Here is a 23622-nt window from a genome sequence, read left to right as displayed (position 1 = left end):
GTGCTTCCACCAGCGAGGGAAACTACCATGAGCTCGCTCAACACGCAGGGATAGTGGTGGGCCGAGGAGCCAGGCAGGGTGAGGACATGTTGCCTCACAGCCAGAGCACCCAGGGGACCCTGTACCCAGCCACCTGGTGAGGGCCTGCCGCCCAGCCATTGGCACACGACATCCAGGGCAGCGCGGCAGAAGGGCAAGAGCTGATGTCCTTGCTGCAGCCTGCAGGATGGATGTGGGGAAGCTGCTGTTGGGACAGAGAGGCCAGCAGCTCCTGGGGCCATGGGGGCTCCCTGGGGGCCTGTTCCACTGCTACAGCCAGGAGTGGGACAGCGGGGAGCACCAGGGGCAGCCCCAGTTCTGGGCATTGGACACCTCCCTGGGGATGGGGACAGGCTGAGGCTGGGCTGGGACATAGCTGTGGGGAGCTGGAGACCAGCCTTGCTGCAGCATCACTGGGGCAGGGGCTGACAGCCCTGGGAGGCTGAAATGGGGTCCTGGGCTGTGGGCCGGGTGGGGTAGCCCTGGGGAGGCACCGGAGGAAGCAACGCCTGTGAGTGCCCTCAGGGCCCTGAGAGCAGCATCTCCTCAGTCAGATCGGTACTGGAAACCTGTATCTCAGGTTTGGTCATGGCATCCCGAGTGCCACCCTGAGAGCAGCACAGGCTCCCAACAGGAATGCACTGCCCTGCAAGAGGCTAATGGCAGCGCGAGGGAGGAGTTCAGCTCTGGCACCCTGCAGGTGTGTTGCCCAGAGGCAAGGTGGAGGTGCAGACAGCTGCACATGAGCAAATAACCATGAATTTGGAGTCAGCTCAGTGCCGGTGTCACACACTGCAAGCTCTGCACATGATGTCCTCGAAACTGAGATTGCTGTTATTCACTGTTCCTCATCCCTGGTTGTTGTCCCTTCCCCACAAGTCATGCATGCAGCCCAAGCTGGCAGATGCACAGCACTGGTTTGCTATCTGTATACAGATTTGGCCAGTGCATGCTACAGCTGGGGCACGTAGATGTGGACATTTCAAGCCCCAGAGACTGAAAGAGTGACCAGCTACATGCAATACCATTTTACCTTTGGAGCTTCGGGAGTAAGGCACGGACCTTGGGCAACTTGGCCCAATGTGTCCCAATTCTTTTTTGAATGTTAATGGGAGGAAACAATAGCAACTTTGAGCAAAACCCACAGTAAAACACCCTTTCTTTCTAATCAGAGATTTGCTAGGCCTGATCCCAAGTTTGTGTAGCTGCAGTAGAGGTTACTTGCCTCCTGCATGCAGACAATCCAGTATCTTGTGTTCGCAGTGGGAATCTTGCCTGAATAAAGGCACCCAGAAGACATGGATCTGTCTTGCAATTAAGGCTCCTGCTACCATTACCCAATCCCGAAAATTTGTTTTCAAACTTCATGAAATGCACTTTTGCATTGGTTCAATTTATTCTGTGGGAATTTAGGTTTGCAGGGAAATTTAAGTCTGCAATGACTGAATGACTGAAAGCACAGGTAGAAAGGAGAATTAGCAAGTTCTGTCTGCAACAGCCTGAATTTATTAAAGTAATAACCTGGTGGGACTTACAGATATGAAAACACTAGAGAAAATGACATCCGGGTAAAAAGGGACAGGTATTTAATTCTAGCTCTTCTTGACTTTCAAATTTTAATCTGGTTTGCTACACAGGGCAAATTATTAAGTTCTTTACAAACGCTTATTTTAAAATAATTGCACCATATCGCACATGGAAATAAATATACAATTAACCAGACACTATCATACAACCAATGTGATTAAAACTGCTGTACATGTAAAACTGATGGTGAAGACTTTCAATCTTTAAGAAAAATACATGATGAAAATGCCTATGCTACCCGATTTCAGTGACAAATAGATGGCAGAAAATGTATTATTGGTGAAGGTACAGGATCATCTTGCATGGTCTGTAATTACGTGGATTTCAAAGGCAATGACATGTTGTAGACAGCAAGACAGAGATGGAGTTCTGCTACAGGTGGCAACCCTATGCCACTGAATACATCAGACAAGACTCAGTTTATTCAAACTGGGTGAACAGATACTGTAAGGCGTAAATGCAGTCTTACCTCCAGATAGCATCGAGGTGTGTGCAGACCTTTCACAGGCCTTGTGCACAGAGGTGATTCAGACCTGCCATAATTTATTATGGAGTAAATGTCCACTTTTCTGCAAGATCTCTGGATTTTCTCCACTGTCCATTTACATTCTGCGGCGTCGGCTCGTTGCCAGCGGGAGGTTCTGAGGTTTGATACTTCAAGTTTTCCAGAGGATGAATGTTCTCCTGAATGCTTCTTTTATTTCTGCAAATGAACTCTGCTGAGAAATGCTCTGTATTCAGAGAGCATCTACATTTAGCACATCTGCCCTGTGTTGAAGGCCACGCTCCAGAGACCTTCTGAGGTCTGCAGATACCAGAGGATCTCATGAGATAAACTATCCAGCCCTTCCAGGATGACAGCAAACACAACAAAAGAGCAGCACGGCCCTTAGGGAAAGTCTGATTCTTTGACAATTGGAACTGGTGGGGTTTTATGGTCTATTGGTTTATAAATAAAATGGAAATCTTTCTTGGTTTCACTCTTCAGCAGAGAGGCTTTGATATGGTGAGGAAGGGCATCTTTGTCCAGCTGCAGCCACTGGTCATCAACATAAACAAAGAGTCCATAATCCTTGGGATGGGAGACTTCAAACTTTTCGGCACACTGCTGGCTCAGCTGCTCAGCTGTGGTGTCGTTCCGGGAAGCAAGTGTCCTTGACTGAGCACCGATTTCCAGAAAGGAGATAGAGATGAAATCCTGAAGAGAAACATGAGGATAGATCTTGCGGTTAACACAGTGACTTGGGACTGAAGGAGGCAGAATTCAGCGCAAAGGTCTAGCTGCCTAGAGCTCCTAAATGCTCCCAAATATCCTCCAGTCATCCTCCAATGCCCCAGTTATTCTCTCCTTTCTCCCCTCTGACGAACAAGCTCTGAATCAGCAAATACTTAAACAAACACTTAGTCAAATAATTAGCCCTGTAAAGACACATGAGTGAAAGCTTTTTTCTGATTTTGGTGAATATCATTAATGAGCAGTCTGCAACAGTTCCTTCTCCCACCTTTCTACAGCTCCTGAAGAAATAGGATGCAAAGAAGTAACAGACCAGAATAACAAGCCAAAAACCTCAGAGATCTGGCCTGAAAACACCATCTCACAGAAACAGGAAAGGCCTGGGAGGGTGGTGACCCTTGTGACTCCACCGTCACCCAAACAGCACCTTGAGAATATGTCCTCCAAACTTCCTTCCATCAGTAAGGAAACAGAGGAAGAAGTTATGCTGAGGAGGCTGATTTACTTGTATCCTGTTTCAGGCAGTAATGACTGTTGGGATGACTTTCCTCTTGCTGAACTCATGAAGAACAGAATCTAGAGACCTTTTTGTCAAGGTGGAACCCATGTGTTTAATATGTATCTGTGAAGTTCAAAAAAATTCCCAGCCATTTTGGTCAGAAATGCAGAAGTGAAATTTGCCAAATATGTAGACTATGGGTTTCCAGACTGCATTTATGGAGTATCACTGCAGATGATTAAGGCAGCCAGAGGGATGTGCAGGCATGCTGAACACATCAGCAAGCTGTTTATCTCTGCCAGGATGGGTTTGCATGTCTCTGATATTACCCCTCATTCAAAGGAATGGAAAATGTCCCTTACGCTGCTGGAGGTGGTGGGAATCTTCTGGGGAAATGTGGCATTTGCTCGCTCAGCTATTATGCTCCATGCTAGGTACTTGCTATGAGCTACTGCCAGAGCAGCACTCAGGGCTGGATGGGTATTTGGTGTATCCCATCCACCATTCACAAGTTCTGAGATCATCAGGGGCTGTTTTGACTGCAATATGGGAAACATATTCAACTCCATGCTTTCACAGGGCTATAGGGACTGTGTCTCCCCCTCAGGAGACTTTCCCCTGGCTTTCCCCTCAGCATTCACAATTTTCAGTTTTGCACTGTGAAGGCTTTAGAGAACCTGAGATGTGGCCTTTGCTGCCTCCCCGTGGGTGACAATTTGATCACAGGACATGGGGCTGGCAGAGCATCCCGACTGCCTGGTCCAGCACCCAGCCTCACCATGGCTGGAGGCCCAGAGCACCCATCCCTCCTGGGACCCTCTCCCACTGGTGCACGGGGAGGTCTTCGCCAGGCCATACACAGCATGGGCTTCAAAGCTAACCAGACATTGTTGGGTCTTCCCTGCCGCTGGACAGGAGAAGGCAGGCTCGGGAAGATGCTTGTCTGACTGGCCCTTGGGATGTCTCAGGTGCTCCTACAGCTTTATGCCATCTAGGAACCGCCCCTGCGTAGCCCGCTCACATCTCCTCAGCTTAGCCCATGATTTCCCCAGTGGTGGAGAAGAGGGGCTCCCTGCCTCCCCACCGCAGCTCCACATGGGAAAGCTCCCAGCACGCCTCCTTCAAGAATGGACAATGAAATCACTCTGCAGTCATATTTAAAATTATATTGTTATGAGGATACTTCAAGACTTCAAAATGCATTTTGTAAGTAATATATATTTCAAATGAGGTGTGGTTTTTTAAGACTTGGAAATCTTGCACCATATGTACTCTTGTTTTTTAACAGTGATTTAGGTTAATTTTGTTTTAAAATAATTATCATATTAAAAATTATTAAGTATGGAGACAGCATGTTCATCTTCCAGGCTTTTTCCCTAGAAAATAATGCCAGCTACCTGCACTGATGAGCGGGAAGCCCGGGCCTTGTTCAGTGTCCTCCGTCGCTCCCAGCGGTGAATGGAGTCCTGCACCTCCATGCTCAGCTGCCGTGTGACAGTGATTTTGTCGTAGCTCTTGATGTGCTCCAGGGCCCCATAGGTGGTGGTTAAATAATAGGAGCCTGAGAAAGGAGAATGTCTTGTATGAACATCACACCAGCACGGGCCATTCATTTCCACTTCCATCCTGCCTGCTTGTGCCTGTGCAGTGGCAGCTGGCTAACACCTGCGCTGTCTGTGCCTCGCTGCAGGGAATGCAGGAGTGTCTGATGTTAACCCAAGAGAAAGGAGACCTAACGACCAGTGTCCTCCACCCCCTTCTGCTTCACAGCAATGTCACTGCCCAGACTGCTGAGGCTGTAGATGCCCTAGGAGGAAACACAGACTGAAGGTAAACTACTACAAAGGCTGCTTTCACAAACAAACCCAAACCAACGTCTTTGACCACAGACGGTTTATTCTTTGGGGCATGGCCATCTTTTTGTTGTGTTCAGCAGGGCCAGTGCAACAGGTCTGTAATTTGGGCTCCTGAGCAGTCCCCATAATGCAAAGAAATAGTAACAATCATAGTGTGCTCTGTAGGAAAAGTACAAGGCCTGGATTCAGCCCCTCCAACTCTAGCTGCATTGCTGAAATATTTAGAGCCCGGGTCCCCTGTGGGCTCAGCACCGTTGAAGGATGGCTCAGACCTGCAAGGACGAGTTACCCTCTACTCCCTCCATCTCTATCGACAAGACAGGGAGCCCAGACGTTTGGCTGAGAGTAATTCCTGGACTGTTCAGAGTTGTGGGATAAATCTTGGTAAAGCAGAGAAAGAGGGGATAAAGCGGTAAAAGCCCACAGCCAGTCAGAAACTCCCTGACTGCTGTGGCGTTGGCTGCAGCAGGTAATAAATAACCAAGTGCAGCAGCCAGGGAAGCAGCTGGACCATGATAAGAACAGGCTTCATCAACAGAGATGAAGATAAGCCCTGATAAGAGGACAGAGTTGAATATGAGGAAGCTGCTGCTTTGGTTGCGGGGCAGCCCCATGCCAGGGCATGGCCCCAGCGCCACGTTAATTAAAAGTGCTCATTTTCCCAGCTGCCTCCCAGGCTCAGCTCCGCTGACGAGCGAGAGGCTCGGGCCAGGGTCTCCTCTGAACACAGGGAAGGAATCAGCCTGCAGAGCTGCTCGAGCAGCAGCGCAGTGTCCCAGAGGCAGCGGGGATGGGGATGTGTCCCCTGGGCCTCCAGGCGAGAGCACTCCTGGCCTGAAGCAGGGCGAGAGGCCAGGCCTCGGCGGGGGCCAGTGTCGCCTGCGAGCCCCACACCAAGCCGGGCCCACTGCCCCGGCCTCTGCACAATCCCCTGCTGCTGCTTCCCTCGCCCCGGGAGCCAGGAAAACAGGGAGAATTAAAAATTACTCATCAGCTGGGCGGAGCTCCCTGTTTTTAATAAATGTCATAATAATTGCAGTTGCCTCTAGATGGCACTTCCACATCACCCAAACCTCGCACCAGCCAGCCTGGGGTTTCGTAGCCTTTCCTTAGGCTCTGATGAGCTCCGCAGTCATTGTGGTTGGTTGCGTAAGTGGTGGCTAAGACAGCATTTTATTTAAGAGCAGTATTTTTAGAGCACCATTAAAGTTTGGTGTAGGAGAGGAGAAGCCAAGACATTGCCATTTGACTTTCTGTACTCAGGTGGATCCAATGAGGAACGTCCCATAACTATGTGGGTCTGCATACACTAAAAACACTCTCTTTTTCTTTACTGTCTCCCACAAAGTGCTGCTGAGAACAGGCTAACAAGCCTGCGAGTGCCACTCTTCCCCTCTTAAATATAGTTACTACCCTCCCTCGTCTGTCGTTCAGTATTTCTCCTGCTCTGGCAGAGTCAGGGGTCCCTGTGATGGGACCCACGACCTGGTGTATCCCTTCCCTCAGATTCCAGAGAGGAAGATCTCCCAGTCCCCCACGACAGGAATTCATTACATCTTCTTCAAGAATTAATTTTTCTTCCACTTTCCAGTATCTTCATTTCCACACAGTCATTCCCCATCATCTGTCCTTGCCTTTGCCCCAGTAGTCAACATCACTGTTGTTATAAAATTCATTCAAAGTAATTTTTTAATTTGGAGGCCAGATTTAAATGATTTTGTGTATTGACCTGACATAATTTCAGTTTTCTCACTTCTGCTTTCCTTTTTTTCCTTTTATTTCTGTGCCTGAATCATCTTTTGCCATTTAACTTTGAAAGGCCTAACTCAAGTTAACTTTTGCCAGTTCCCGTTTTAGCCCTGCGCTTTGCGATCTCAGAGCTGTCTTCACTGAGACGTTCTTTTTTTTCCGTTCCCTGTATCTGCAGCTACTCCCAGTCTCCTTTCTGATGTGATTATTCAGCCAGTTTGATCTTGAACTCCCTCACAAAATTTTTCCCCTTTGACTGGAGTGCACCTTTCACACAGTCCTTGCATCTTTCACTTAAGAGAACTTCCAGCCAGCTTTGCCTTCGATACCCTGAGCTCCCCAACTCAGCTGACTTCTGTAACCAGCCTGGTAGTGTGCCCTTGTGAAATTAAGAACCTGTGGGTAGCGTAGTCACCAAAACCAGCTTAGTTATGTCAGCAATTGTCTGCTAACAATTCTTTTCAGCAGGAAAATTAGCCTGTGCAGAAACCCCTCACTAATACGATTGCATTGCTAGTGTTCATTCTGTTAGTACTTACTTTTGCCCACCTCTGCACTGTGCTGGGATGACGTGCTCTTAGTTACAGACTTGTATCTCCAATTAATATAAATAAAATTAGTCTGCTGTTGTTCATCCAAGACTCCTTTCTAGAACCTCAGTACTTACCAAAACAAAGTCTAAAATAAAACCCATTTTATTGGTTTAGTGACTACTTGGTGAAAAATGATCTGTGTTCCTAATTCAGAGTGCGTAGCCCTGTCACTGTTAGTAGCATTTGCTTCCCAAGCTATATTTAAGAAACTAAAGGCCCACAGTTCCCTGGGGTATTTATCCCTCTAAGAGCAAAGGTCTTTATTCACATCCAAACCCAATAATCCTCTCTAACCCGACTTTCCTTTCTCTGCCTCACTATGATACTCAGCCAGAGAACATTGTCAAAGGGGTCACTCAAATTTAAGAGTAGAGTGACCATGAGAATGATGTATGGCCCCAGGCATACAATGCAGTTTAAGAAATGTCCTCTTTTCTCATTGAAATAAATAAAAGTGCCCGCACAATGTATTGCAGCAGCAGTTTAATTTTCAGCAAAGATCGTTTAACTTTTCAGCCTTTGGGCCAAGGAACACTAGATGTCTCTGTTTAGTTTACTAATCCAGCAACTCAGTTCTCATTTAGGCTGGGTCCCTGCCTTTCTAGCTGGTGACTAAGGGCACTGCACTGCTAAAAACAGTTAAAGTGTTTGACAGTAATTTTAGAGCCTCAGATTTGAAAAGCTTGGCCAAAGCTTATCCACAAAGCCTAGCCAGAGCCTTGCTGCCCCACTTTCACAAACACTGAAGCGAGGTAAATAATGATTTCCAAAGTGAATATCCGAGGAGCAAACATTGTACTCTACCTTCCCCTAGCTGCAGAGCAGGGTCCATGAGCTCCATCATATACTCCACATTCAGAAGGACTTCAGTCAAGTTGCTGCGGGCCAACACATACATGAGCACGGGGAGGAAGTCATCTGCACCATACGGCTTCCCTGAGCAAAGAGAAACACAGAGTGGTCCCAATAAACTCACCACAAAGACACGTTCCCACACAATAGTGACAGTTCTCACCCAGCATGTCCTTTGCAGACTTTAGCTTACATTACCTGAAGAGTTAAAGCTTGAAAGCATCGGCAAAGAAAAAATGCTGAAAAAGGGAAAGTTAGTTCACTTAAAAAGTAAGTAAATTTGCTTCAAGCCCAAAATATGAACTTGAAAATTTTTAGTGAGCTCCATTTCTGCCATTCTTTATTAACTGGAGAAAGAGAAACTTAAACTTCATGGATCGCAGACAAGTGACAATCCGTGAAGAGTGCAAAGGCTGCCAGCTCAGCCCTCTGATTTGACACTGCCATCAAGACTGCAATTCAGGTTTGCAATATAAGCAGCAAAGTTGTCTACATGCATTAGGGGTATTTATTCTCTTAGGTTTGCTCTATGTGTGGGACCAAAGAGCAGAAAATAGAATTTGAGACAGTGGTCTTTAGGACTGAGGACTTCCGTGTTTATGTTCCTTCAGAAGGCAAAACATCACGGTACGTGTTCCTAATTAAAACAGTCTCCCAAGAGCTAGGATCTAAAAGGAAGCATCTTTCCAGCCATGGCATCTAGCTAAGAAAACAAAAAGCTTTTCACATTGGACTTAGACTAGTTTTTGGACTTGGTGTGCAGCAGGTGCTACAGGAACAGATCCTCTTAGGCTCAAGATTTCCTGTGCTTAAAACATTCATATCAACTAAGTCAACAAATGGATCTTATATGTAATCTGTAAAAGCTCTTTGGGATCTCTGAGGACAAAAAAGCATACATGTTAACAGTCATCATTACAATTACTACTTATAATAGAATCCAAACTGAAGCTTCGCCGCATAAACCGCAAAGAACAGAAGGATAACTTTTCTTATTTCAAAGATGCTTTCACTTCCCACCAACATGTCATAAATTCATCATGGACAACCCATAATAACAAGTTGCTTAACAGGCCTATCTTGCCAACATTCAGAGTTGACCATTCCTCTTAACCTAAGCCCAGATCTCTTTCATTCCGAATGTCCTCCCTCAAATGGTGGGCAGTTTTCCTCACCCGAGCACTTAGATGCGTTGGTTTCATGGGCCATGTGTGTCTCACTTGAGAATCGTTTGCCTCACCTCAAAGAACCAAAACTACCCTTGATGTAGCTTCGGTGAAATTAATGCCCTAGCTATTTTTGGCCCATAGTCTACATGCTCTTCTATGGTAGGGCATAAATTCCTATTTCTCAAATGTTCCCACTGACTTATTTCAAATCTTTGCCATGAGTCAGCTTTCCTTTTTTGTCATTCATAGCTGACACAGATTCTCCACTGGCAAAGAAAGATATTCTTCTGAAGCCTCAAATAAACATGAGCTTAGCCCCTGATTAAAAAAAAAAAAAGTGTGGCTTTAAAATAAACCCAGTAATATATCTAGAGAACAGAGAGCTGATCCAGTTAAAACAAAGTGTTGGAGGATGAGAGATTGTCAGGGCTGTAACTCAGTCTGTTTCTAACAGAGTCCACATATGCCACAACATAGACAATTTATTTAATGAAAGCTGGATTAACGCTTTCAATTCTGTTTGCTTTATTATGGCTGCCTTTAGTTAAATGACACAGCCTTAGGTCTTCAACCAAACTATAAAAGGAGTTTATTGCTTCACTGACATCTGGACGGACATTTTGTCTGTTGTTGCCTTGGCTTATGTCTCTCTGAAAGCTTCAGCTCTGTGAAGGGTCCAATTCATTACTGTCATAGATATTACCTTAATACAAGCAGCTTAGTATTACAGCTATTTAATATTGTCTAGCAAAACAAGATGACACAACTGAGACATGAAAATGTACTAGAAAAACTTCACAGAGAAAAGCCCTATTCTCCTTTTGACCTGAGTAAAACAGATGCCGACAGAGTTAGTTCTGTAACTATACAAGTAGTATATAAATATACTACTATACAAGTAGTATATAAATATATACTATATATATACACACACATAAAATATATAAGTATATAGTAGTATATATAAAACTAGTGTAAAGGAAGATGAAGTACGAAAAAGTTTGCTAGGCTCATTTTTTCCCCCTCTTTAAAAACTTTTTCTTTATGATGTAGTAGTTACTGATCAGCGACATGGATTGGGTGCTTCTGATTTCCTGAAGGCCAAAGGATTTCCAGTGCAACACCAATAGCAGAATTTTCTCTTCCCTACCACTTGTGTTTCATGACCAATCCATGTTGCGTCTGCTAGGGCATTCAAGTTGCTACTTCGCAACATGAGTTCCACTGGAAAAAAAATGCTGTTTTTTTTTTTTATAAAATGTCACCAAAAGAGATCACCAGCCAGACAACGGACTGACCAACAAATGCAGAGTGGAAACAGCAACTTGGAACTAAACAATTCCATGTCCCCAGCCATCAACTTCTAGTGTCAACTGAAATGAAAGTTAAAGGACACTTTTCAAGAACTCCTACAGAATCTCTCTATTTCTTTTTTATTGGCTGAGAAGTGGTTGTATGTACAAGCAGGCACTGAGTCAATTATTTTTCATTGCTGTCTATCTCATTTCTATAAGCTGATTTAGCTGCTCTGCCCACCAGCCCTTGTTATAAATCTTTCTCAACTTTAAGATTTCATAGAATTATTATTGGACTCCCAGCTGTTTATATGGCTTAAATACGAAAATCTGATGCACAGTTTGTTTTTGATTAATAAATTCAGAGTAGGGATGTCTGACTGCAATAATGGAAAGAGTACTGATTCTCTATATGCTGTATGCTTATGACCTGCATAAATTACTAGACATCATTTTAATCCACTTGTGGGAGTATGAAGCCTGATTCTTAAATACCCACATCTGTAGCTAAAGCTGAAGTCAGCAGGAGCTGTAGGTGTCAACAAGAGAAAAGCAAAGCTAATCATCAAGGACCTGGCTCTGACTCCATGTGTTGCCACAAACTTCCAGTGTTGCCTAGGGCAGGTCAGGCATGGTATATTGTGCCTACTCCTTGTAGGCATTGCAACAGCTTCTTTACACTGACTGCACATGGAGCCAAGGACAGGTGCCTGAGAGGGCAGGACTCTGAACCTCCCCTTGTTCTCCTGGCCTTGGATGTCACAGCAGGCACAGGGGCTAGCTTAGACATGTACAGTCATCAGACCAAGTATGGCCCTGAGGTGCCCTGTATCTCAGTCCATCCATGGGGATAATAGGAGCTGTCAGCAAATCAAATATGACTAGAAGCAGGAGGTAGAAAGATACATGAAACAATGCCTGTGAACCAAGACACCCGAGAGGTTGGTGCTGCTCAGCATCCTGCAACCCACATGCTCCCTGTGCCATGAAAGGCACCAGGGCACTAACCAGCGTCCATCTGGGAGCTGCAGCAGGGATGTTCTCTGCAGGCTGCTGCCTCCTCAGCTCCACTTTCAATCTGGGCCAGAGCCAAGCTCCCAGATCTGCATGTCTAGTCCATCTGTGGTCTCTCACAGAGGGGTATGTTTGCAGCTGACAGAGTTAAATCTAGCTCTGACACTGCCAGTGGTCTCAGTGACACTGGGACTGAGCTTGCTTGTTCAAGGCGGTGTTGCCCTACTCCAGATATGACTTGCTTGCTTTATTTCCCCTTCTTCACTGCAGGATCAGGAAACATTTATTTCATAAACATCTATAAGAAGCTTAAAATAAGCCTTCTCTTCTGCCACAAACTCATCCTATTATGTTTATAGCAAAGCAAATACAACGTCAGCTCCTGGCTGGGATGCAGCGCTTGAATAGATGAGTATTAATTAAATACATGATTTAAAGCAACTGGAATTCTGCCCAAGCCTCCATAAAGAAATTACAGCCTATTTTAACACATTCATGCATTTCTTTTCCCTCCATGTATATTCTGACAACCAGCAGACAGTGATGATACTCTGCACCTTGCTCTAATATTTTACAAACACTGGCATGATGTCTAGCAGCAGCTCTCCAGGAAATACGAATTTTACCCTCAGTTTATAGCTGGGAAACCTGAGGTACAGAAAGGTTAACTGAGATTTGTTCAAGATCATAAGAAAAGATTGTGACTGTCCTTCCACTCACTAGCATTTTGCTGTCTCTTGTCTATCCAATACTACTTCAGCAAGGTTTGATTTATGGTATAGTTGAATTAAGAGAGTTAATACATGCAGGCAGCATGAATCCACTTCAGAAATGTATGTTTCACAGATCAGAGGAATTCGTTCCCCTTGAAAAATTTGAACTGGCTCTTTAATTCAATTGTAGAAATTGAGCTAGCCAGAAAAAAGATATAATCTCTAGTCCATCAGCCTTCATTAATAGTAACTTAAATACAAATATCCTCTTCCTAAAGATAACAAAGTAAAACTGTGTCCTGGTTTTGGCAGGGATAGAGTTAATTTCCTTCTTAGTAGCTGGTACAGGCTGTGTTTTGGATTTAGCATGAGAACAATGTTGATCACATACTGATGTTTTAGTTGTTGCTAGGTAATGCTTACACTAGCCAAGGACTTTTCAGCTTCCCATGCTCTACCGACTGAGAAGGCTGCAGGTGCACAAGAAGCTGGGAGGGGGCACAGCCAAACTGGCCAAAGGGACATTCCATACCATGTGACATCATGCTCAGTACATAAACTGGGGAAAGCTGGCCGGGGGGGCCGCTGCTCGGGGACTGGCTGGGCATCGGTCAGCGGGTGGTGAGCAATTGCACTGTGCATCACTTGCTTTGTGTATTATTATTATTATTATTATTATTACATTATTATTATTATTATTGCTATTATTATTTTATTTCAATTATTAAACTGTTTTTATCTCAACCCACAAGTTTTTCTCACTTCTACTCTTCCAATTCTCTCCCCCATCCCACCGGGGGAGGTGGGGGGAAGGAGTGAGCGAGTGGCTGTGTGGTGCTCAGTTGTAGACTGAGGTTAAACCACAACAAACTGTTATGAATAGCTTTATTTTCCTTCTCAGAAGTGAAATGTGATAATGAGCAGTGTGGTGGGATTGCTCTGACTTAGTTTTAGGAGCTTCTAGCATCGGTTCTACACTGGCTACTGAAGTATTTGAGGCCAGTTTCCTTTTCACAAGCTCAGCTATCCCACTGAAGACACACTGCTTCCTGTCCGTGCCTTTGTCAACTGCAGAGCCATATAGGAGGACATCAGGGCAACTAATATCCGGCTGCTCAATTCTATAGGGGATGACAAACTTAATCCTAAAAGCTAAGGAAGAGAAATATTCCAATGGAATATATGTCCTATCTATCCTCTTTTTCCAAAAGCAGACTATGCATTAGCCATGCAAAACTATGCAATAGAAATTTTCAAATCAGATGTTTTAGGGCCAGTCACCTAGCCAACTCAATCACTAGTGCAAAACTGGTTTTGAGCTATATAATCCAGCTCCCTGTGCAGTTAGATACTCCAAAAATGAAGTTTCATAACCTTAGGTAGTCCACAAGTTAAAAATGTTGCAGTAAGAAAATTGTTCCTCTGTTCATTCTTCTTGAATCTCCTTAGAAAGCAGTCTCTCCATCTTTCAAACTTCCAACTTAAGCTTAGAGCCTTTCCATGCCTGATCTTCCCTGCTCATGGACTGACCAAGTTTGGCCTGTTTGTCTCACACAGTATTTCTTCATAAACCAATGCCTACTGCTCCTCTTCTTTTGCTTTTCCATCAGTTCTCTTCCACAGAGTGGCAGCTCCCAGGGAGCACAAAGCTGGGTGCTCCAGGCTCACCACTGCCAGTACACACCACACGTATTGCAGATTTGCATCTTGTTTATCACTCCACAAGTGTGACTTGTGTTTTTGATAGAGCAAAAAGCAGATATTCTCGTTCTACTCCTACCACACAATATACCTTTGACATTTTGTCTGAGTAAAGGTATTTCTGAAAGATAAATAATAAGCAGGTTTTTTCTACATAAGATTACAGTGCTTCTATATAAATCAGCTATGCTCCCAACTCTCCCTGTGGGTATTGGGGCATACTTTCCAAATGTAGGAGCAGTCAGAGAGTTGGGAGCTTACAGCTCCCCCTGAGTCCTACCTCTTACTTTTTCTCGTGCACAGATAAAAAAATGCCACAAAGAAATGCCAGCTAATTTGTGGGGGGTGGGGTGGGTTTCCAAACTCGTCTTTTTCTATTCTTTTAATGCCTATTATTCTTACTAATGACTCCTAGTATTTTTAGCAGGCAGGTTACATATTTTTAGATTGTAGTTTACATTCTTGGAGACATATGTTGCTGTTATTTAAGTTTGCAAAGAACTTGGAAAATACATGGACTCAGTCAAGGCTGACTTCAAAGTTTCATGACTCTTTCAGCAGTGCAAAGATGGGCACTACCACAGGCACAGATGTTCCTGAGTAAGCCTATCCCTAGTTTTAAAGAAAACTTGGTACCTGTTGGGACACCCAGGCCAAACCTGGACTGCTGTACATGGGTCTCAAAATGTTAAAAAACTAGTGTTTTCATACGGGTCTGAAAAAAAAGGGTGCTTGATTTGGTGGTATTTGCACTTTGCTTTGAGATATGAAACCATATTCTCAGATCAGCTTGTCCTACGGTCAACCTAAAGTGAATAAAGACCTGGCCTGAGCTGCCAAATTGCAAATTAAACCAGACAACATATGCAGTTATCATGTTACCGAACAGGTAATTTTTCTGACACAGGTAGACTGATTTTGGTCCTGTGGCAGAGGGATTAGTTTTGTGTTCCACCTGCTCTGATCTTGGAAGAGGAAGGAACTTTCTAATTCAGCAGTGAGTAAAAGGAGCTAAAAGAAGAACAGACTATTGCACAGGAAGCCGAGCATGGCCACTGCTCTTCCTGTGCAAAGAGCACTGCGCTGCCTCAGGGCTGGCTGAAAGGAAAAGGGGCCCTGGGCTGCTGCTCTCAAGATGGGCAGACAGCAGGAGGAGAATTCCTACCCGCTGAAATCTGGTCTGAGCAGCCCACAGCATGCGCTTCTGCACACCACCAGCTGGGAACTCCCTGTCAGAAAAATATTTCAGTTTGCTGAATGCTTGTCTTTGCCAGGTGGAAAATTGAAGTGATCTGGGGTCAGTTCATTCTGTTGAAGAGGTTTCACACATTTCACTTCTAAGTGGGTCTACAGGACGTTTCACTCAATTTCTCTCCGAGTCCACTGTCTTCCGGGAGTTAGACTATAGCATTCTCCTCCTCTTAACCTTTTTTTCTGGTCTGAATTCATCGGGGTACATTTCCTTAATGTCAGGCCAGTTTTCTTCTGACCAGGCCCTGATATGCATCGCTGATCATATACACTGGAGAGGGAACTAGGCGCACAGGGGTGAAGTCAGCTTCCGACCTACACCCCACTTGCAGTAGTACTTAACATGAGAAAAAAGCTGAGCTGGCCGAAATGAAGCGCTTTGTTAGCATAGCAAGCCACAATGAAATCCTCTGATTTTATGAATGCCAATCTTTTAAAACATATAGGGTTTTTTGAATTCTTTCCCTGACCCCTAATTTCTGTTACATAAAATGACACAATGGCATTTCCTGCAACAGAGAAGTTCCAGCCCTGAGCTAACTGAGGTGTGACAGATATGTAACGTACCACCAGCATTGGAAGGAGACTGTCTCCCCTATGTGAGTTTTAATGAGGCATGTGAGTCTTTGATCTATACCAAATTTACTCTCAAACTTAACACAACTGTTTTAACAAAGTTACAGCAAATTCCCCTACATGTGTCCAAATCTTCTCATAATACTTGAAGACAGTCAGAAGTCCTATCCACCCTGCAGTTTAGGCTCAGCCCTGCGGTGGCTGCTTGCTCTGCTGTTAATGTGTCTAGATTGGTCATTGAACCTTGCTGCATACTGCCCAAGGGATGACCCTGAGGTGAGGCTCAGAAGGGACACAATTCCTGTATGAGTGCCCCAAGGTTGTTGTCAGTACAAAATAAAGCAGAACTGCTAAAAGCACCTTTGGAGATTGTGAGTTCTTGAACAACTGCAGGTTGTTGCAAATTAATATCTGGCTTCTCTCCGAATTTATGCATGGCTGGTCATCAGCTCACCAGTATACAAAGAAAGCTCTTAAACTGGCAAGGCAAATTCTTGGAGGAAGGGGCTTCCTGGTCTATCTGCAAAAATGCATCCTGTCTGCAGGCCAAGGGCTTAACGTGTGCATTTAGTGGTTGGCCTGAGGCTCAAGTTATTTTTATACTCAGAGCACATACTTCCTTACACCGAAGAAGCGTAGTAGTGGCTTTTGGAATTTACTGGAGCATTAGGAATTAGTAATAAACAGTACCAGCATTCTGCATCTCCTCCTCAATTTAGGCAAAACTTTTTAAAGGCCAAGTCAAGAGACTTTTCCCAAAAACTCATTCCTAGAATTTACCATTAAGCTGCTACAAGCTGGGACAGAGCTCTGAGGATTTATGGAGAGCTGTGTGAAGACCTGTGGAAAAAGGACATTACCCAAAAAACACACTTACAGACATCTGTTTTTTGGAGTTATGGAGCTTGAAGTTAACCAGGTAACATCTTATACCTGTTATTAGTGCAGAGAACTTCACAGTCACTAACCAGCCCATTCTGAACACAACCTGTGGACAGCTGATACCAAACACACTGACAATCACTGTTACCTCCAATCTGAATGTTATCACATCAACTGTATCATAAACCCTGTTCCTTTGATACATGGAGAAGGACCAGTGAGGGATACCATTTCAGTAGGAGTGCTGTACCTGGGTTTCCCTGAGCCATGGAGTCATAGATGAGTTTGCAGGACTTCAGCAAGATGGCAATCTTCTTTTCTGGGGAGTAGGCCTTGTGCATGGTTGTGAACTTGTGAAGGATCTTTTCCAGCACTACGGTTTCAGGCACGCTGGTCGTGACGCCTAGGTCAGTGGTAGTTGTGTTTTGTATCACAAGCTGGTTCTCTTTTAGCTGCTGTAAAGATCCATCTTTGTTGTGGATTTCTTTTAAGTAAGAATCAATGGCTTCTTTTAAAGGTTTCAGGACACATTTGTACAAAGCTGTCTCAGCGATCACTTCTGCACAGAGAAGGGAGAACACAAAAGTCCATGATAAATAATAGTAGTACAGGTGCAAGCAAAACTCCTAAGAAAGCATGCGGTTGCTTATTCATGCACTAGTGCATAGCTGTGAGTAGGGGACAGAAATTACGCCCCAGAAAGTAAACTTTCATTACCAACACCCTCCAGAAGTCCTGGATAGGCTTGAGATGAACATCAATGCGCAGTCTCTGCCACTGGAGCCGTAGGAGAGCTCCTGCTACCAGCAGCCCCTGCTGTCTTTGCCTGACTCCTGGCTGACCAGCGTGGCGCTGTCAGGCAGCAGGAGAGCCAACTCTGGGAAGAGATGAGGAACGTCACCTAACTGTGCCTCTTTTCACAGTCCTGCCCTTACAGATGCCCGGGTGGGATTAATCTCATGTTGCTTCTGACATCTCCCTCTGACCTGTTTGAGATATTCACTCTGGGATGAAATCAATTGCATCCTCAAAGCGCCCCTTTCTCTGCAGTAACTGAAAAGGGGCTGTAGCCACCAGCTCAGAGGCAGACACCAACATCTGGTCAGAAGTTTCTCACCCTTACTGCTCAAGTGACTCTAACTTACTGATACTTAAGCCACCTCTTACATCACCTGTGGATGAGGAAATAGTCTGTGTGGGTTGAGCGTTTGCTTAACATTTAGCAGGAGACAAAGGGAAGCATGAGAGACTGTGAGAAAGTCTGTTGTCTGACTCCTAGAAACCAGAGGCAGAGCTAGAGGGACTGCAAGGGATCCCCTTGTCACCCCTGCACTGAGGCAAAAAGGTCACTGGCAAAAGAGTTCATCCGCTCAGTCGGAGAGGAATGAAACAGAGGGCAGTAACATTTATGTATACAAAACGCAACTATTTTAAAGAATCCAGAGAATCAGTCAGCCTAAAGCAGGACAAATTCAAATGGTAAATCTTCCACAGTGGGAATTCCTGTCCTCCATAGGAGAAGACAGTCCTCCCTAGGCTGACTGGGCCATATCATCCTGTTAAGGAACTGCCAGTGAACAGGGCTAGATTTAACCAGGCGTGTCTGTGTGAATGTGGGGGGATCCTTGCACACATGCAGCTCTACCAAGCAGAACAAGGACACTTCTTTCTGCCTCTTCTCCACCTTCCCTAGTCAAGATTCAAGACAGACTTCTCTGTGCTGACACCCCCTCTGCCTCGAAGAAAGGGGTTATTGGGACAAAAATTGTAGGTGTTACATGAGGTGCATGAGAAGTGAAACTGTAGCTCCCCTCTCCTAGCTATGGCAAGGGGCTGGCAGCAGGTCTGTTCTGCTGGGGAAACTGCAGGATCATGTGAAGCCTTTGCTAGGTGAGAAAGAAGTCAGCAGGGCCTGCTGAGACTGACAGCTGAGTGCCTCTGGGTCCTGGCTCACCACTTAGCTGGGTCCCACCTAATACTGGAGCTGCAGGATCCCCTGCAATCCCTGGTCACTTCTGTGGTTGGCCATGTTCTGTGTTGGGGGTCTTCCAGCTCCCAGTTTGCTTTAAGCCAACTTAGGGATCTCATAAATAGCTCTGCATTGGTTCTCAGGTCCTCAAGAAACAGTTTTAAGTCAAAAAAGCGTGTGAGTGCATGCATGCATGCTTTTTCTGGCTGTATGGCTTTTACTGGTGTAAAAAATCCTACAGCTCTTTGTATATTCCCTCATGAATGAACCTTAAACAAGCCAGTCCATTTCTTAGCAAGGAGAGAAGTAGCACATTACTCCCTCACAGAATATTGAATGAGAAGCAACAAAACACCCCTAAACAGCCAAAAATATTATTTTTCCTGCCCAAAGGCAAACTATGTCTGTGGCAAAGAGAGGTGAATGCTGCATTTTGGAGCCAGCAGTGCTCTTGCAGCAGGCAGCTCTTCCAGGCCTCTGAGGTCTCAGGAGCACAGAATGGGATCAAGTGATTCCTCCAACCTGCCACTCAAAATCATCACAGTCTTGTCCCTCCTTGTGAGGCAGTGACTGACCCCTGGTCTGGCTGCCACATGCAGGGAGTTCTCCGTCCTCACTGCAGAGCATGGGGCAGTGGACGTGGAAGGCCATGGGGAACACAGCTGTGCAAGGGGAAGTCGGCCTTTTGTGTTTCCAGTGAACACAACTCTGTGTGTGTGTGCCTGTGCATACACATATATACACACACTCATATTTGTATGTGTGTATATGCATTTGCATATATACATACATATATGTCTCTCACACACACACAAACACACATTTCTTCTGCTTAAACTCTTCCCTTTAAAACATTCATAATGGCATTTCCCCCCTCATTGGTATCCCAGTTTTTAGAGCTGCTCCTCCAAGTGCTGGCAACCACAGAGCAGACTTCAATTCGCCTCAGCTTTTAGGAGATGGTTTATAATTCTGTAGAGCAGAACCTGTGTCTGCATAATCCTGCCTTCCTCCTCACCTTCCCAAATTCTGCCCGAAGATGAGTAAAGCACAGTCACCTACCCAACTGTTCCTCAGTGTAGGAGGCTGGGTCTATCAGGGATTTCAACTCGGTGCTCTGCACTAAGTAACTCTTCAGCTGTGTCATCATCATTCGGATTTCTTGTAGCATCTCTGTGCTGGAGCTCTGCTTTGCCATCATCTCTAAACTATACACTCTGTAGTCCTGCACGAGGTTGCCAAAGTATGAATCCTTGTCCTGTGCCAGCTCCACTATCTTCTTCTGCAGCTTCCTGTCACTAGACAAAAAGACCGTGAAGACATTGGACAGGCTTACAAAGGACAGCCTGTTCTTGGCCTTGCCCAAGATCACGGAGCATGTCTTTTTACTGGATGAACTACTCAGCATCTCCAGGTCATCCTCTGTGCTGCTGGTGGAGTAGGAGTCTGGCTCGGATGCTGATGCCTGAGCCACGGTGCTGGCTCCCGGGCCCTCCAGGGAGGAGTGCGAACCTTTCAGTTCAGCTGAGGTGACGGATTTGCGGCCATGTCCCGGTTCAGTCTTGGTATCTGTGCAAGTGGCACCACTTGCCACTGTAGTTGAGCTGCTCTTGCACAAAGCCTGCGCTGTGGCCGCGGCCGTCTCTGCCACTGTTCTTTGTTTCGACTGGCAGGAGCTGGGGATCCTTGGTACCTGGGAAAGCCTCTTCCTTCTCGGTGGTGGGATAGGAGGTGACTTTCGTGTCTCAATGGCATTGCTTTGTATCTCAGGCATGTCCTCCTTCTTCTCTGCAGGTTCGGCCTTTGTCTCCTGAAACTGTGATACAGCCCTTTTGGGAACCTCCCCAGGCATTTCTACAGCCTTTTTGCACAGCGACCTTTTATCTCTGCTCTCTGTACTTGTGTTTTGTTTTTCTTCTGTCCGTTCCCCTTTCAGCGTTTCACAACTTCCAGGCTTACCCACACAGCTCTCCTCCAAGGTCCTCTCACACAGCCGCCTCCGTGGGGGGACAGAGGGCTGGCAGCCCTTCTTGGGACTCACTGCCGAGGGCTCGTTGACCAAGCAGCTCTGCTTCCTTTCTTCTTCTTTATTGTCACCGCCCTCAATTTTCATTTCCTTGATGCTCTTTCCTAGTGGCTGAAGAAGCAGCTCGTTTTCTTCACAGGCAGTCATGGGATCCTGCAGGAGCTTCAGAGAAGGTTTCTGAACGAGAGTGTGAGAAGGTGGAGGTGGAGGGGGGCGGCGGGGAGACTTCCTTTCAGTAAGCGTGGTGGCAGGGGGGAGATCGGTGCTCACAGCATGGCTTTTAGGAGGAGGTACATCTGGAGGAAAAGGATTACTGCACTCTTCTATAAAAATAGGATTCACAAACCACAGCCTGTCATTTCCTATTGACAGCTCAATTTCACATGAGCAGTGGTTTGTGCTACTTGCAAAACACTGGGTACATCTTAAACTGTCTGCCTGGGCAGTGCTGAAAGCAGAGTCTTTTGCAGGGTTGGATAACTCCTTTTCTCTTCTTCTGTGGTTTAAGGAGGAATTCCAGAAATCTGTCCAAAAAAAAAAAGAAAGAAAGAAAGAAGAATGAAAAAATGCTCTGAGAGAATTTTAGCTGCTAATGGTATGTAGAAGTCCTACTTTTTGTTAAAAGAAATGATACACAAGCTTTCACACCTCTGCACAAAGCAGTGTGAAGAAAGAGTTGCCTGTTTTATGTGCATGAGATGCTTCAAACCAGGGGACGAGCTCAGAAGCTTCACCAGAAACCTCTTTCTTGCCAATTTTAGGACACTCATCTAGTGAAAACTGTTAATGCTGTGCAGCCTATGCAGTGTGAGCAGGAAGGTACAAGTAATAAATATGAATGATTGTGAAAAGCGGTCTATGGCTTGTTCAGCGATCACTGCCCTCCAGATGCAAATAGCTGTGGATACCCGAGGTGAGGGTGTGAAGACCCCAGGCAAGTTCTGTCTCCCTCTTGCTGACTGTGGGAAGGTGCAGGGCTGAGATATACAGCCTGGATCCAATGTGCACCAGGAGCACAAGAGACATCAGATGAAGATGACTCTACTATGCAGCAAACTCATGTTCTACACAGAGGTCTGATCCTGCTTTGCAGTACAACCAGCCTGGAAACATATGATTTTAAATACCTTCCACAGATTAAAATTACCATTAACATCTATAGCTCTGGATGACAATTATTTGTAGCCGTGCCCACTCTCTGTTTTGCACCTTGCCTTGAGACTGCCTGCCTGCAGGTGTAAGAGAGGAAAGATGGTGCAAAAGACTGTACGCAGGAAGGTTGTATACTGAAGGACTAAAGGATAGTTAAGTATTTCAGTGCCATCAACTGTGACTGGAAAAGGAAGATGGTGTTTCAGATGCAAGTAGTCATTTCTGTATGTCACAAACCTCTTATTAGAATGCTTTTGAATAACTTGTTTTAAAAAAATTGCAAAGCATTTGTATGTCTTTTGAATAGATTCAGTATTACATTTAACCTTTTTCCCTTCCCCCAGAGGTGAGTTTTCAAACCTGCTTGCCTTACCAGTCTGATTGCTTTTAATCACTCTTAGAGCTGCTAATCCAGGGTCCACTACTGGAAGCATCAGGAAACAGGATCCTGCAAACCCCATGTGTTCTGGCCAAGGAAAAGGGTATAAATCTCTGAGGGTATTCACTGGGTGAGGCCTGTATAGATGCCCACAGATTTAGGGGCCAGGGGAAGATGGGAAACCCTGGAAACACAAGGATGCAGATAACTAAAACTATTTCAGCATGCTTGGTCCCTGGACACAGAGCTGACACTGATGGCAGACTCTTTTGGGTGGACTTACAGGGCACGCAAATGGGGCTGCCACACATCACCTGAACCCTGCCCTGTGCTTGGTGTCAAGCCTGTCTCACTGCAAAAACATCATGTGCTGTGCCCAAGAGGGGATGGATGGGGCTGCACACGCGTGGGATGACCCTCAGTGCTGAGCATGCGGTACAGCTCTCAGGACGGTGCCTTCAGCTGTGCCTTGCCAGGGCCCTGTTCTCCTGTCAGCTGCACCAGCGTAGCCCCCAGCCCATCACAGGGAAGGGGGTGCAGGGCTGAGCTGGCCGGAGCCCTGGGCAAAGTCTGCCTGTGCCTCTTCCTAAAAACCAGCATCCCAGAAAAGCTCAAAGGGACTACTAGTTAGGAAGGTCATAGCAGAACTCAGAGCAAAGAAACTCTTTGACTAAAGCCAACACAGAACTCAGGGGTGAAACACATTCAGATAAAATCTCTCCCTTGCTCACTGCATCCCCAAAGACAGGCCACTTCTTCCCTTTTTACTCCCCGGTGCAGCCGTGACTTTTGATGGCTTCCTGCTTGCAGCCAGCTCCATGCCGTTGCTGGCAAGGCCATCTTCTTTCTGCCGCCACCATGACCTGCCCTCTGCAGGGCTCTGCCTTTCCCCCTGGGTGCCCTGAGCCCACTGCTGGCCTTGCCTCCCTCTGCCAGCGATGTGGTCCCCTGGGGCACAGCCAGCTGCTCCAGGGACAGGGACTGTTCCCTTCCCTCCAGCAGGTACAAGTGCTGTGGCAGGGCAGGACGGGCAGGCTGACTCCTCGCTGCCCCTCCGCTCCCTCTAACCAAGCATAGAGTAAGGCA

General features: G+C 45.8%; 1 protein-coding gene and 1 long non-coding RNA gene across 2 annotated transcripts in view; one reads left to right on the top strand and one right to left on the bottom strand.

The window, feature by feature from the left end:
• Nucleotides 1–2405: 2405 nt before the first annotated feature.
• Nucleotides 2406–23622, bottom strand: part of RIN3 (Ras and Rab interactor 3) — a 70121-nt gene continuing 48904 nt past the window's right edge. Inside the window, exons 6-10 of the mRNA XM_076345321.1 lie at nt 20042–21529; nt 17261–17569; nt 8362–8493; nt 4757–4920; nt 2406–2824 (exon numbers count right to left, since the gene is read on the bottom strand). Coding sequence (XP_076201436.1) covers nt 2516–2824; nt 4757–4920; nt 8362–8493; nt 17261–17569; nt 20042–21529 — 2402 coding nt within the window. The 3' untranslated portion in view covers nt 2406–2515. The remainder of the gene's footprint in view (nt 2825–4756; nt 4921–8361; nt 8494–17260; nt 17570–20041; nt 21530–23622) is intronic.
• Nucleotides 21126–22018, top strand: LOC143163646 (uncharacterized). The gene is made up of 3 exons (XR_012995949.1): nt 21126–21178; nt 21514–21600; nt 21767–22018. It is a non-coding gene; the product is annotated as an uncharacterized LOC143163646 (long non-coding RNA).

Source organism: Aptenodytes patagonicus, chromosome 7 (assembly GCF_965638725.1).
Source record: "Aptenodytes patagonicus chromosome 7, bAptPat1.pri.cur, whole genome shotgun sequence".
NCBI classification, from domain to species: Eukaryota; Metazoa; Chordata; class Aves; order Sphenisciformes; family Spheniscidae; genus Aptenodytes; species Aptenodytes patagonicus.
The sequence above is the reverse complement of the archived record's forward strand: the minus strand, read 5'-3'. Positions and strand labels throughout refer to the sequence as shown.